The following is a 16657-nucleotide window of genomic DNA, read 5'->3' as shown; positions in this document are numbered from 1 at the left end:
CCAAGGTCTTTGTTTTGTTAAGTCTATTTTTTGTTTTCCAGATTGAAGTCTATTTTTGTTTTTTCAGAGTGAAGTCTATTTTTTGTTTTGAAGAGTGAAGCCTATTTTTGTTTTTCCAGAGTGAAGTCTTTTTTTGTTTTTTCAGAGTGAAGTCTATTTTTTGTTTTGAAGAGTGAAGCCTATTTTTGTTTTTCCAGAGTGAAGTCTTTTTTTGTTTTTCAGAGTGAAGTCTATTTTTGTTTTCCGAAGCGAAGTCTATTTTTGTTTTCAAGAGTGAAGTCTATTTTTTGTTTTCAAGAGTAAAGTCTATTTTTGTTTTCCAGAGTGAAGTCCATTTTTGTTTTCCAGAGTGAAGTCTATTTTTGTTTTCCAGAGTGAAGTCTATTTTTATTTTCCAGAGTGAAGTCTATTTTTGTTTTCCAGAGTGAAGTCTATTTTTATTTTCCAGAGTGAAGTCTATTTTTGTTTCCCAGAGTGAAGTCTATTTTTGTTTTCAAGAGTGAAGACTATTTTTTGTTTCCCAGAGTGAAGTCTATTTTTATTTTCCAGAGTGAAGTCTATTTTTGTTTCCCAGAGTGAAGTCTATTTTTATTTTCCAGAGTGAAGTCTATTTTTGTTTCCCAGAGTGAAGACTATTTTTTGTTTCCCAGAGTGAAGTCTATTTTTGTTTCCCAGAGTGAAGTCTATTTTTGTTTCCCAGAGTGAAGTCTATTTTTTGTTTTTCAGAGTGAAGTCTATTTTTGTTTCCCAGAGTGAAGTCTATTTTTTGTTTCCCAGAGTGAAGTCTATTTTTGTTTCCCAGAGTGAAGTCTATTTTTGTTTTTCAGAGTGAAGTCTATTTTTGTTTCCCAGAGTGAAGTCTAAGACATTGGTAGTGTTTAAGGCTAATCACATACGTCATTCAAAATGCTAACACAAAAACGGCGGTGCACATGCAGAAATGACACAATAGTAAAAACAATGTATGAAATTAGTTATTTTCCATTTCGTCTTCACTTAAACTTAGAAATATTTAATCCTTAGCTCTGAAAAGAACAAAGATGCTATCTAAACCACTAATCATTATTTGCAAAATGGAGAATGTGCAAAAATTTATACAAATATTAGTATTCAGATAAATACCAGAAATGAATAATTTTATCTATAATAGAGCATAGGAAAGTTTTTAATGCTTTAAGTTTCCAGAAAGGTTAATTTTCAGGTTTCACTGTCACTGTGACCAATCATGTAATAGGAGAGGATTCAGATGTTCATTTCAAATTTGACATATATTCATGAATGGTTTCTGAATGACATCAGAAGGAAATGATATCAGGTCAAGGTCATTTCGTTTTAAATAAGTCAAGGTCATTTTGTTTTAAATAGGGCAGGGTAATTTTGTTTTACATAGGTCAGAGTTAATTTGTTTAAATAGGTCAGGGTTATTTTGTTTTTAACTGGTCAGACTAAATTTTTGTTTAAATCAGAACATTAACTTTTGCACTGCATTATGGGATTGAAAAGCCTTATACTTGAGCCTCATGTTATCTCGTCCTCAACAATTTAGATCAGTCAGGAATTTCCATCTATATTCATATAATTACACATTTTTTCAGAACCCAGCATTGTGTGAAATTTAATTATTGATATAGACAATCTTAAATTTAATCTAAATTTAATTTAATCTAAAATTGTAATTTGCTTGGGCATTGACCATCTTCAAATTACCAAAGCCATTGAAAGGACATTAAACAATACAAACCGAACAAAACATAACAGGCCAAGGTTAATTTTTTTTTTAACAGATCATCAATTTTTTCCCCATTCTTCATCAACCGCTGAGAAAGTTGAAGTATTCGCATTTATATCACATAAAATGTATTTATGGCAGAGTTTATAGAAAATTTTTTTAAAGCAAATTTGCCGTAGCACAGTCGACATTGCAAAGATCTGACGTAGAGAGGGAAAAAAAAACCTGCATTAAACTGGTGCAGCTTTAGCATATTTGTTTACTCCCTTGTGAATATAAAGGAACAACTCTTAACAGTATCTGTGCTGTAATACGATAAAAAGTCTATAAAAATGACAGTGAAGTTACTATAAATACAAACTGGTTCTAAAAATAGATCAGTATCTAAAAAGAGCCAAAGTTCTTGTCCAGGTGTACAATTGTTCTTTTATCCGAAGCTTCACGAGCTTTCTTCTTTTTTTTTTTTTCATAGAAAAAAAAAAACGTTGGAAGGTTATGAAAAGTTTTAAATCAAGAATGTTCTTTTTTTAAACTTTTATGGAAAATTGTATGATGTGTATATCCTTAAGTTGTGAGACTGTTCAATTTTGATAGCTGTAGTAAACTAAAGTACTGACAAGTCAGAAAGGGACCCCCATTGTGTGTGTCTCTAAACCCGAGCTTAACCTGAACATTACATTGAAATTGAAGCTTTTAAAACTCACATTATGCATAAACCCCTTTCAAGTCACAGTGACAATGAACTTTGACATTCAAGACTGAAAAGCTATATAAAGCAGGCACTTTCTTTGAGAAAGCACTGGATAAGGTCTGATTGCAATCATTCAAACAGAACTTGAGGTATTGCACTTAATAGAATGTTCTATTTATAGTGAAAGTGACCTGGACCTTTGATCCTGGGCCTGAAAAGCTATCTAAAGCAGGCACTGTCTTTGAGAGAGCACTGGATAAAATCTGATTGCAATCAGCCAAACATAACTTGAGATACTTGCACATGAAATGATTTTCTATTTATAGTAAAAGTGACCTTGACCTTTGACCCATACACCTAAAAAATTTAAAACATTTCAAGAAAGCACTTTCTTCAAACAAGCATTGGATAAAGTTTGAGTTCAATTGAACAACTAACCGTACTCAAGATATTTTGAAGAAACCAAAAAAAAAGACAAATAGACGAATCGACCGTGAACCTGATTCCAGTACACACCCCTAATTTTGTTGTGAGAGGAATAATTATGAAAACCTAATATAACAAAGAAATTAAGCTGCTGGGGTCAATTTCACTGAAGGTCTTAAGTCTACAAATAGATGTAAAAAAAAGACTTGATATAAATTACGTCTGAAATGAATTTCACTGAAAGCTGTAACTTTGGGTGAGTTGAGGTGACTTACTAGTAAGTCTCAGTTGGCTCCTTTCAAACAGTATAGTCACACATGACTGCTCTATTGTAAATTATACTTAACACAAAATTGAAGTGATTTTTTTTTACAATATTTTCGTTCTAATTTTTAATTACAATAATCAGCACTGACAATTTGTTAAAAAATGAAACAGAAATATTAAATTATTATTATCATTTTTAAATTTCAGTTGTATGAATTTCATCAAAGGGTATGTGGTCATAGACCCTGGAGTATCAAGGATGTACGGATTTGTGCTCGATATTAGCATATGAAATCTGATCTTATGAATTTACAATTTTGGTAAAGCACCTTTAAAAGACTCTTCCATCTGTGAAGAGAATATGATGAGTTTTTGACATTGGAGGTATAATAGTTTCAATAAAGGAAGTTTCACAGGAAATTGAGAACAATATGTATGCAGAATGAAGTCTCTCTTTATTGTTGCCAAGGAAGAATGCATCTCCATTAAAAAAGAGTTCCAGTCGTAGGTTACGTTTACTCGTTCATTTACGTCCTACGGTTTTGATATTTTGTGAAATATGCCTAACATAAACATCAATAAAGTCCTAACTGATCATTACAGCTACGTCTTCATGAAAAGTTACGTTCTTTGAGGAAACTGGGTCCTAATTATTTTCAAGATTTCGAAGTAACTAAGAAAGCTTTTGAAAGTTAGTATGCACCATCATATGCATTAAATATATTTTTTTTAATAATTTCTTTTCAAGCACTTTCACGCACTGTTTCAACACTATAAAGAATGGATAATCCACAATCCACAATCCGCCATCCACACATCCACTTACCTGCTCAACAGTGGGCTCCGCATGGATCTCGCAGTCCAACTGGTGTACTTCCATTTTCTTGGAGAGCTGTTCTCCGGGAATTCTCCGATTTGCCAGTAAACTGGACAGGTCATTCATCTGGGGACAAATACAAAAATATTCATCCAGCAATCACGCCAATACCCAATAATTAGTCCATCGATGCCTAATCTAACAAAAGGCCCAGAGGGCCTGCATGGCTCGCCTGGATAATTCAACGAATAAGACAAAACAATTTCTCTGGGCCTCCATGGCTCTCCTGGATAATTCAAAGAAACATTTTAAGTTTATTAAAAACATTTCCCTACTTGTGCATCTATCTCAGTACTTGATGCATGAAAATCAAATTTTTTTTTTTTCATCTGCAATTTTCTTTCCTCGTTCAAAAGATGATTCAAAATGACATCTACAAATATTAACCTCTGAAATTTAAAACAATAAAGTTTAATATCTAGTCTTTTTTTCATTTATTGGGCTCCAACCCCTCAAGCCTCTAAGGGGGACTCAACACTATTTAGTTTCCTTCATCCATCAAATCAAATCTGGTGAAAATTCCACTTTCAGAACAAATGAAGAAGGATTTTAAAAGTTTCCCCATATTTCCGCTATAATGGGCCCTGTTTCTTTGCCCAAAGTTTGCATCTGAAGACCATTCCTTCTATGAAGAGTGTTTCTATTATAACCACTTGTAGGTCTAAAGAACATTGTTGAAATATAAGCCAATTTGACCTCTTTAGCTCCAATCCCTAAGCTAATAGGGGTAGGCCTGACACCAAATTTTCAAAGCATCAAAATATCATTTCAGGGTTAGTATTCCAATAATTATTGAATCTACCAGGTCTGTCTTAAACTGACTGAATCAAAAATTCCAAATTTTATATTAGATATGAAACTTTCTTGCAAAATGGTGGAATTGCATTACTGGTATTATTTAACTGATAACAGTAAATTGAAATGGGAAATCCGATCGTGATGTCATAAAAGCAATTTTTGACTCAGTGTTTCTAAATATAGAAACATCAGGTTAATATCACAAAGTATTAACCTCCACATGACCATGTTTAAACCAGTGAGAATTATAAGCAAAGTCAACCATACCTAACATATACTTACAATGGAAATGAAATCCTTGGTTAACATCTCTGGGTTGGGCAGTACTGACCGGTCAGCCATCACCGACATTCTCACCTGGTCACCATAGGTAAAGAACGAGACCGCAACAGCAACCTGATGGATAGGTGGCATCCAGCATATAACGGATTTGATTTGTTTAGAGGCTACTTTCAACGTTGTCTCTGGTCCTGGCAGGTCCGATATGATACATGTACACTTACTATACAATGAACGCCACAAAGAATACAGCCATCGTTGAGGCAATATGGTGGAAGACAACAAGAGGGCCCCTTGTGTGACCGAGAAAAAAGCCAGACTACCTATTTTGTCCATGATATGTTTGACTCGCCAGAGACGAGGTATTGCGCCCTCTGTGTTTGACGGAATCGGGACAGGAATGAAGAGACAGTCGTTGTTGTGTAGATGCAACGGTGAAGGTCCCGAGTGATAATGGACGGGTACCAGGGCTTTCATATCGTACGGGTTTGGAATTCCGTTTGTCTGTAGATAGTTACGCAGACAGCCAGCTGTGACTGACAGAAATATATCGTTTAGGGTGGAACGTGTCACCTGAGATATACGTGTGGCCTGCTCAAGACTGTATGGCTCCGACCAGGCGACCACTTGCTTACCTGTTGTGTGGATGTGCTGACCATGCAACATATTGAAATCTTGTTGTTTGAACACATACTGTTTAAAAAACACCAACGGACCGCTGAAGAATGCCTGAACGGCATTACAGAATCGTCGACGACTTGAGAACTTTGGCATGGCGATGGTGATGGATTCCATGTCCACGATTGCCTTATACAGAAGCTGAACAAGCGAGATTCCATCGGCTATACACGGATGTATGCGTAATAACACAATGGTGTCTCGCTGGTCGGAAAAGTCCGTCAGAACTTGTATCTCCCACAAGGGGTGATGCATAGACAAGGGTTTAGAACTAGACTCCGATACATATTCCTGTAGATCCTCCATGTTTTCTATAGAGGAAGGCATATTGAACACATGGTTATTGATTAGGAAACTTTCATCCTGGATCCACGTGGGTCCAGAAAAAGTTTGTACAATTTTCCTGGTAAATTTTGGATATAGCCTATTGCCGCTTTGATCGGTTGCCTTGATGAGGCGACTTCTCACCAACTCTCGTATTTTATACGTAGTAAGCCCATACTCAACTATTACAAGACACTGGTAAACAACATTGCTTGTTTCTATATTTTCTGCCCATGCTCTCTCCTTCCGTGACAGGAGAGTTCCACATTGGCACTTGTTTCCATAGCAACAACAGCATGAAAATAACTTTTTCAATAAGAAACACAAAGGACATATAACTACAAATATGGCCGCCAGTGGTAAAAATAGCACAAAGCCTGCGATGAGAAACAGGATCAACCCTAACAAGGAGGAACATATACTTTTCTCACTCAAGTGTTTCAGTGTTGTGAAGGGGGCGCTGGGGAAGCTGTGGGTCAGCCCATGTCGTCCTGTATCCGTCGAGCGTCGGGAAGGACAAGTCATCCTCTTCCGCCTGACGGGCATGGATGTCATTAGCTATGAGACTGTCAATGTCAATATAAGTGTCCTTTTGCTCTGAAGGCGAGGAAGGAATGGAGGGACTATTGGAGTTGATACGGTAAAACGCTGACCGTCGCACGTCACCCAGAGACATGGTCCGCTGTTTAGGAATGTTCCCTTTGAAGGTATTCTGTGTCCCTGCCGAGTTGTACGAGTTACTGTTTTTCGAAGCCTGCCAGTGATTGTTATCTGAAGTCTTTTGACTTTGGGAAGAAGTGATTTGGTTATATGGTGCCGAGGGCATGTGTGCGCTGGTATTGTATTCACTGGCTGACTGCAGCATCTGAGTCTTGTTGCGCAGAGTTGCCAAATCTGTGGAGATACTCCTTGACAGTTTGTAATAGCTTTCAGGGAGTTCTCTCCCCTTTCTGTTGACGAAGGAATCATCTGCAGTTGTCTGCCCTTCCTGTTGTAGCTGCTGCAGTTTTGCTCGTCGTTTCTGCATGTTTTTGTCCCAGGTTGCATACTTTTTAGATCTGTCTGCACGGCTACTCCTACTGGAATCATCGGACCCCTCATGCGAGTCAAGCTTTTTTCTGACTTTGTCCCCTCTCTCACCTGCTGCATGATTCTGACTATTTTGTAGACGATCGTTCGAAGGCTTGACCTTATCTTTTCCCTCTCTTGGCATGTCGATCCCTCTGGTGGCCAATTGTGGTTCAGACGACCGTCGACTAATGTAACCATGGACACCACTTGACTGAGTGTGTGCTCCAGACTTCGAAGATTTGTGGACGACTGGTTTCCTTTTGTTTCCATGGCGATGGTCATTACTATGCTCATCCATCTGGTGGTCTACATGTTGGTGACTGTCATCTTTGTCCCGATCTGAAAAATACAAAAAACCTTATATCTCAACCTTCATGTGAATGAATGATTTCCTGTAAAAATACTACAGCTGTCAGTCTCCCCTACAATCTCTGTCATGTACTACAGCTGTCAGCCTCCCCTACATTCTCTGTCCTGTACTACAGCTGTCAGTCTCCCCTACAATCTCTGTCCTGTACTACAGCTGTCAGTCTCCCCTACAATCTCTGTCTGTACTACAGCTGTCAGCCTCCCCTACATTCTCTGTCTGTACTACAGCTGTCAGCCTTCCTACAATCTCTGTCTGTACTACAGCTGTCAGCCTCCCCTACAATCTCTGTCCTGTACTACAGCTGTCAGCCTCCCCTACAATCTCTGTCCTGTACTACAGCTGTCAGCCTTCCTACAATCTCTGTCTGTACTACAGCTGTCAGCCTCCCCTACAATCTCTGTCCTGTACTACAGCTGTCAGCCTCCCCTACAATCTCTGTCTGTACTACAGCTGTCAGTCTCCCCTACAATCTCTGTCTGTACTATAGCTGTCAGTCTCCCCTACAATCTCTGTCTGTACTACAGCTGTCAGCCTCCCCTACATTCTCTGTCCTGTACTACAGCTGTCAGCCTCCCCTACAATCTCTGTCCTGTACTACAGCTGTCAGCCTTCCCTACAATCTCTGTCCTGTACTACAGCTGTCAGCCTCCCCTACATTCTCTGTCCTGTACTACAGCTGTCAGCCTCCCCTACAATCTCTGTCCTGTACTACAGCTGTCAGCCTCCCCTACAATCTCTGTCCTGTACTACAGCTGTCAGCCTCCCCTACAATCTCTGTCTGTACTACAGCTGTCAGTCTCCCCTACAATCTCTGTCTGTACTACAGCTGTCAGTCTTCCCTACAATCTCTGTCCTGTACTACAGCTGTCAGCCTCCCCTACAATCTCTGTCCTGTACTACAGCTGTCAGCCTCCCCTACAATCTCTGTCTGTACTACAGCTGTCAGTCTCCCCTACAATCTCTGTCTGTACTACAGCTGTCAATCTTCCCTACAATCTCTGTCTGTACTACAGCTGTCAGCCTCCCCTACATTCTCTGTCCTGTACTACAGCTGTCAGTCTCCCCTACAATCTCTGTCTGTACTACAGCTGTCAGTCTCCCCTACAATCTCTGTCTGTACTACAGCTGTCAGTCTCCCCTACAATCTCTGTCTGTACTACAGCTGTCAGCCTCCCCTACAATCTCTGTCCTATACTACAGCTGTCAGCCTCCCCTACAATCTCTGTCTGTACTACAGCTGTCAGCCTCCCCTACAATCTCTGTCCTGTACTACAGCTGTCAGCCTTCCTACAATCTCTGTCTGTACTACAGCTGTCAGCCTCCCCTACAATCTCTGTCCTGTACTACAGCTGTCAGCCTCCCCTACAATCTCTGTCCTGTACTACAGCTGTCAGCCTTCCTACAATCTCTGTCTGTATTACAGCTGTCAGTCTCCCCTACAATCTCTGTCCTGTACTACAGCTGTCAGTCTCCCCTACAATCTCTGTCTGTACTACAGCTGTCAGTCTCCCCTACAATCTCTGTCTGTACTACAGCTGTCAGCCTCCCCTACAATCTCTGTCTGTACTACAGCTGTCAGTCTCCCCTACAATCTCTGTCCTGTACTACAGCTGTCAGTCTCCCCTACAATCTCTGTCTGTACTACAGCTGTCAGTCTCCCCTACAATCTCTGTCTGTACTACAGCTGTCAGCCTCCCCTACAATCTCTGTCTGTACTACAGCTGTCAGCCTCCCCTACAATCTCTGTCTGTACTACAGCTGTCAGCCTCCCCTACAATCTCTGTCTGTACTACAGCTGTCAGCCTCCCCTACAATCTCTGTCTGTACTACAGCTGTCAGTCTCCCCTACAATCTCTGTCCTGTACTACAGCTGTCAGTCTCCCCTACAATCTCTGTCTGTACTACAGCTGTCAGTCTCCCCTATAATCTCTGTCTGTACTACAGCTGTCAGTCTCCCCTATAATCTCTGCACTGTACTACAGCTGTCAGTCTCCCCTACAATCTCTGTCTGTACTACAGCTGTCAGTGGGGTTGGGGACATATATGTTTAGTGGGAGGTAGGGACATATATGTTGAGTGGGAGGTGGGGACATATATGTTGAGTGGGAGGTGGGGACATATATGTGGAGTGGGAGGTGGGGACATATATGTTGAGTGGGAGGTGGGGACATATATGTTTAGTGGGAGGTGGGGATATATATGTTGAGTGGGAGGTGGGGACATATATGTGGAGTGGGAGGTGGGGACATATATGTGGAGTGGGAGGTGGGGATATATATGTTGAGTGGGAGGTGGGGATATATATATGTTGAGTGGGAGGTGGGGACATATATGTGGAGTGGGAGGTGGGGACATATATGTTGAGTGGGAGGTGAGGATATATATATGTTGAGTGGGAGGTGGGGACATATATGTTGAGTGGGAGGTGGGGACATATATGTTGAGTGGGAGGTGGGGATATATATGTGGAGTGGGAGGTGGGGACATATATGTTGAGTGGGAGGTGGGGACATATATGTTTAGTGGGAGGTGGGGATATATATGTTAAGTGGGAGGTGGGGACATATATGTTGAGTGGGAGGTGGGGATATATATGTTGAGTGGGAGGTGGGGACATATATGTTTAGTGGGAGGTGGGGATATATATGTTTAGTGGGAGGTGGGGATATATATCTTGAGTTGGAGGTGGGGATATATGTTGAGTGGGAGGTGGGGACATATATGTGGAGTGGGAGGTGGGGATATATATGTTTAGTGGGAGGTGGGGACATATATGTTGAGTGGGAGGTGGGGATATATATGTTAAGTGGAAGGTGAGCACATATATGTGGAGTGGGAGGTTGGGACATATATGTTGAGTGGAAGGTGGGCACATATATGTTGAGTGGGAGGTGGGGACATATATATTAAGTGGGAGGTGGGGACATATATATTTAGTGGGAGGTGGGGACATATATGTGGAGTGGGAGGTGGGGACATATATATTTAGTGGGAGGTGGGGACATATATATTTAGTGGGAGGTGGGGACATATATATTTAGTGGGAGGTGGGGACATATATGTGGAGTGGGAGGTGGGGACATATATGTGGAGTGGGAGGTGGGGACATATATGTGGAGTGGGAGGTTGGGACATATATGTGGAGTGGGAGGTGGGGACATATATGTGGAGTGGGAGGTGGGGACGTATATATTTAGTGGGAGGTGGGGACATATATGTTGAGTGGGAGGTGGGGATATATATGTTCAGTGGGAGGTGGGGATATATATGTTAAGTGGGAGGTGGGGACATATATGTTGAGTGGAAGGTGGGCACATATATGTGGAGTGGGAGGTTGGGACATATATGTTTAGTGGGAGGTGGGGACATATATGTTGAGTGGAAGGTGGGCACATATATGTTGAGTGGGAGGTGGGGACATATATATTTAGTGGGAGGTTGGGACATATATATTTAGTGGGAGGTTGGGACATATATGTTGAGTGGGAGGTTGGGACATATATGTGGAGTGGGAGGTGGGGACATATATGTGGAGTGGGAGGTGGGGACGTATATATTTAGTGGAAGGTGGGGACATATATGTGGAGTGGGAGGTTGGGACATATATGTGGAGTGGGAGGTGGGGACATATATATTTAGTGGAAGGTGGGGACATATAAGTGGAGTGGGAGGTTGGGACATATATGTGGAGTGGGAGGTGGGGACATATAAGTGGAGTGGGAGGTGGGGACATATAAGTGGAGTGGGAGGTGGGGACATATATGTGGAGTGGGAGGTGGGGACATATATGTGGAGTGGGAGGTGGGGACATATATGTGGAGTGGGAGGTGGGGACATATATGTGGAGTGGGAGGTGGGGACATATATGTGGAGTGGGAGGTGGGGACATATATGTGGAGTGGGAGGTGGGGACATATATGTGGAGTGGGAGGTGGGGACATATATGTGGAGTGGGAGGTGGGGACATATATGTGGAGTGGGAGGTGGGGACATATATGTGGAGTGGGAGGTGGGGACATATATGTGGAGTGGGAGGTGGGGACGTATATGTGGAGTGGGAGGTGGGGACGTATATGTGGAGTGGGAGGTGGGGACGTATATGTGGAGTGGGAGGTGGGGACATATATGTGGAGTGGGAGGTGCGGACGTATATGTGGAGTGGGAGGTGGGGACGTATATATTTAGTGGGAGGTTGAGACATATATGTGGAGTGGGAGGTTGGGACATATATGTGGAGTGGGAGGTGGGGACATATAAGTGGAGTGGGAGGTGGGGACATATAAGTGGAGTGGGAGGTGGGGACATATAAGTGGAGTGGGAGGTTGGGACATATATGTGGAGTGGGAGGTGGGGACATATAAGTGGAGTGGGAGGTGGGGACATATAAGTGGAGTGGGAGGTGGGGACATATATGTGGAGTGGGAGGTGGGGACATATATGTGGAGTGGGAGGTGGGGACATATATGTGGAGTGGGAGGTGGGGACATATATGTGGAGTGGGAGGTGGGGACGTATATATTTAGTGGGAGGTTGAGACATATATGTGGAGTGGGAGGTTGGAACATATATGTGGAGTGGGAGGTGGGGACATATAAGTGGAGTGGGAGGTGGGGACATATAAGTGGAGTGGGAGGTGGGGACATATAAGTGGAGTGGGAGGTTGGGACATATATGTGGAGTGGGAGGTGGGGACATATAAGTGGAGTGGGAGGTGGGGACATATAAGTGGAGTGGGAGGTGGGGACATATATGTGGAGTGGGAGGTGGGGACATATATGTGGAGTGGGAGGTGGGGACGTATATGTGGAGTGGGAGGTGGGGACATATATGTGGAGTGGGAGGTGGGGACATATATGTGGAGTGGGAGGTGGGGACGTATATGTGGAGTGGGAGGTGGGGACATATATGTGGAGTGGGAGGTGGGGACGTATATGTGGAGTGGGAGGTGGGGACGTATATGTGGAGTGGGAGGTGGGGACGTATATATTTAGTGGGAGGTTGAGACAGCTTTAACTAAAATTTTAATGACTTTACTGTTTTTTTCAATCTTTTTGTGGTGGCATTCCAATAATATTATAATTAACAAATAAGAATTTCCAAATTTCTACTTTTTTCCTAAGATGAAATAATTTTTTCCTTTTATCTACATTACAACCATAAAAGATCTATATCAGTTTCCTGCACACTATCCACCATGGGGATAGCCAGTTAGCAGGAAAACGTAGCATTGTTTTAGCATTATGTACTAAGAGCACCACAACGGATGCATAGTATTCCTAATCTGACCCTATTTAATAATTGTTTTCATGCTATATTTAAAAGTACGTAATAGATTTGAGTAAGAAATATTGGCCCAAGGGCCTTAACGGTCATCTGGCTTTCATCACAGTTTGCATTTTCACTTAAATACAGAGTATATAATAAAATTTAATATAGGATAGATAGAAGCCCAAAATAACCTCAAAGATATATAGGGATCATTTGTTGCAGCGTGTTTCTCCTAATGACGAAGTGTCTTTCCCTAATTCCCCCTTTCAAGCCGATGTCTTAGGGTTAATTTAGACAAAATGTTCAGTGTTTAACTACTTAACCCCATAAATACTTTCGGGGATATAAAACACATGCTATCTACAGGATCATATATCTTTAAACCTTATAGAATACAAAACCAGATATCTAACCCTTGTAACCATCACAACCAGATATCTAACCCTTGTAACCATCACAACCAGATATCTAACCCTTGCTACCAACACAACCAGATTTCTAACAGTTTTAACCCACACAACCAGATATCTAACCCTTGTACCTACACAACCAGATATCTAACCCTTGTAACCTACACAACCAGATATCTAACCCTTGTAACCTACACAACCAGATATCTTACCTTTGTAACCCACACAACCAAATATCTAACCTTTGTAACCTACACAACCAGATATCTAACCCTTGTAACCTACACAACCAGACATCTAACCCTTGTAACCTACACAACCAGATATCTAACCCTTGTAACCTACACAACCAGATATCTAACCCTTGTAAGCCACACAACCAGATATCTAACCCTTGTTACCATCACAACCAGATATCTTACCTTTGTAACCCGCACAACCAGATATCTAACCCTTGTAACCATCACAACCAGATATCTAACCCTTGTAACCCATACAACCATATTTCTAACCCTTGTAACCCACACAACCAGATATCTAACCTTTGTAACCAACACAACCATATATCTAACCTTTGTAACCCACACAACCAGATATCTAGCCCTTGTAACCTACATAACCAGATATCTAACCCTTGTAACCCACACAACCATATTTCTAACCCTTGTAACCCACACAACCAGATATCTAACCCTTGTAACCTACACAACCTGACATCTAACCTTTGTTAACTACACAACCAGATATCTAACCCTTGTAACCCATACAACCAGATATCTAACCCTTGTAACTCACACAACTAGATATCTAACCCTTGTAACCCACACAACCAGATATCTAACCCTTGTAACCTACACAACCTGACATCTAACCTTTGTTAACTACACAACCAGATATCTAACCCTTGTAACTCACACAACCAAATATCTAACCCTTGTAACCCACACAACTAGATATCTAACCCTTGTAACCCACACAACCAGATATCTAACCCTTGTAAGCCACACAACCAGATATCTAACCCTTGTTACTGTCACAACCAGATATCTAACCCTTGTAACCCACACAACTAGATATCTAACCCTTGTAACTGTCACAACCAGAAATCTAACCCTTGTTACGGTCACAACCAGATAACTAACCCTTGTAACCCACACAACCAGATATCTAACCCTTGTAACTCACACAACCAGATATCTAACCCTTGTAATCCACACAACCAGATATCTAACCCTTGTAACCTACACAACCAGATATCTAACCCTTGTTACCAACACAACCAGATTTCTAACAGTTTTAACCCACACAACCAGATATCTAACCCTTGTACCTACACAACCAGATATCTAACCTTTGTAACCTACACAACCAGATATCTAACCTTTGTAACCCACACAACCAGATATCTAACCCTTGTTACCTACACAACCAGATATCTAACCCTTGTAACCTACACAACCAGATATCTAACCCTTGTAACCTACACAACCAGTATCTTACCTTTGTAACCTGCACAACCAGATATCTAACCCTTGTAACCTACACAATGAGATATCTAACCCTTGTAACCCACACAACCAGATATCTAACCTTTGTAACCCACACAACCAGATATCTAACCCTTGTAACCTACACAACCAGATATCTAACCCTTGTAACCTACACAACCAGATATCTAACCCTTGTAACCTACACAACCAGATATCTAACCCTTGTAACCTACACAACCAGATATCTTACCTTTGTAACCCGCACAACCAGATATCTAACCCTTGTAACCATCACAACCAGATATCTAACCCTTGTAACCCATACAACCAGATATCTAACCTTTGTAACCTACACAACCAGATATCTAACCTTTGTAACCCACACAACCAGATATCTAGCCCTTGTAACCTACACAACCAGATATCTAACCCTTGTAACCCACACAACCAGATATCTAACCCTTGTAACCCACACAACCAGATATCTAACCCTTGTAACCTACACAACCTGACATCTAACCTTTGTAAACTACACAACCAGATATCTAACCCTTGTAACTCACACAACCAGATATCTAACCCTTGTAACTCACACAACCAGATATCTAACCCTTGTAACATACACAACCGGATATATAACCCTTGTAACCCACACAACTAGATATCTAACCCTTGTAACCCACACAACCAGATATCTAACCCTTGTAAGCCACACAACCAGATATCTAACCCTTGTAACCCACACAACTAGATATCTAACCCTTGTTACTGTCACAACCAGATATCTAACCCTTGTTACCAACACAACCAGATATCTTACCCTTGTAACCATCACAACCAGATATCCAACCCTTGTAACCCACACAACCAGATATCTAACCCTTGTTACCTACACAACCAGACATCTAACCCTTGTAACTCACACAACGAGATATCTAACCCTTGTAACCCACACAACGAGATATCTAACCCTTGTAACCCACACAACGAGATATCTAACCCTTGTAACCTACATAACCAGATATCTTACCCTTGTAGGCCACACAACCAGATATCTAACCCTTGTAACCGTCACAACCAGATATCTAACCCTTGTAACCCACACAACCAGATATCTAACCCTTGTAACCTACACAACCAGATATCTAACCCTTGTAACCCACACAACCAGATATCTAACCCTTGTAGCACACACAAACAGATATCTAACCCTTGTAAACCACACAACAAGATATCTAACCCTTGTAACCTACACAACCAGATATCTAACCCATGTAACCTACACAACCAGATATCTTACCCTTGTAACCCACACAACCAGATATCTAACCCTTGTAACCTACACAACCAGATATCTAACCCTTGCAGCCCACACAACCAGATATCTAACCCTTGTAACCTACACAACCAGATATCTAACCCTTGCAGCCCACACAACCAGATATCTTACCTTTGTGGCTGTCACAACCAGATATCTAACCATTGTGGCTGTCACAACCAGATATCTAACCATTGTGGCTGTCACAACCAGATATCTAACCCTTGTAACCCACACAACCAGATATCTAACCGTTGTAACCTACACAACCAGATATCCTACCTTTGTTGATTACCTCCGGTATACAAAGATAACATTTTTTGTCCCACACAACCACATTTCGTCTACCTACAAAACTTACTGATGCTGGGCGCAATATCGCCTACCCTCCTACTGTGACGAAGCATCTTCCTTTCACATATGTCACTTGAGAAATAAATCTGCACAGCAACCAGAAGGCCACAAGAACAACAAAAGCACAGCCATTTGGTCTCCTGTTGTGTCTTTCAATGAAGTCTGGTCACAAAAATCTTCATCCACATCAAACAACAATTAATTTTATTATTGAATAATGTGAATCTCCGACTGCTGCCACGGAGCTCATTGATTCTGATGACTTGATATAATTACGGAGAGAATCTTTCGCTAAAACCGGCAAACA

General features: G+C 41.4%; 1 protein-coding gene across 1 annotated transcript in view; it reads right to left on the bottom strand.

Annotated features, from left to right (window-relative positions):
* The window catches only part of LOC117327001, a 47712-nt gene that overhangs the window by 12659 nt on the left and 18396 nt on the right, over positions 1-16657 (bottom strand). Inside the window, 3 exon segments of the mRNA XM_033883811.1 lie at positions 3940-4056; positions 5071-6561; positions 6563-7479. Of these exon segments, the coding sequence (XP_033739702.1) occupies positions 3940-4056; positions 5071-6561; positions 6563-7438 (2484 nt within the window). The 5' untranslated portion in view covers positions 7439-7479.

The sequence above is a fragment of the Pecten maximus genome, chromosome 5 (genome assembly GCF_902652985.1).
Source record: "Pecten maximus chromosome 5, xPecMax1.1, whole genome shotgun sequence".
Classification (NCBI taxonomy): Eukaryota; Metazoa; Mollusca; class Bivalvia; order Pectinida; family Pectinidae; genus Pecten; species Pecten maximus.
The sequence above is the reverse complement of the archived record's forward strand: the minus strand, read 5'-3'. Positions and strand labels throughout refer to the sequence as shown.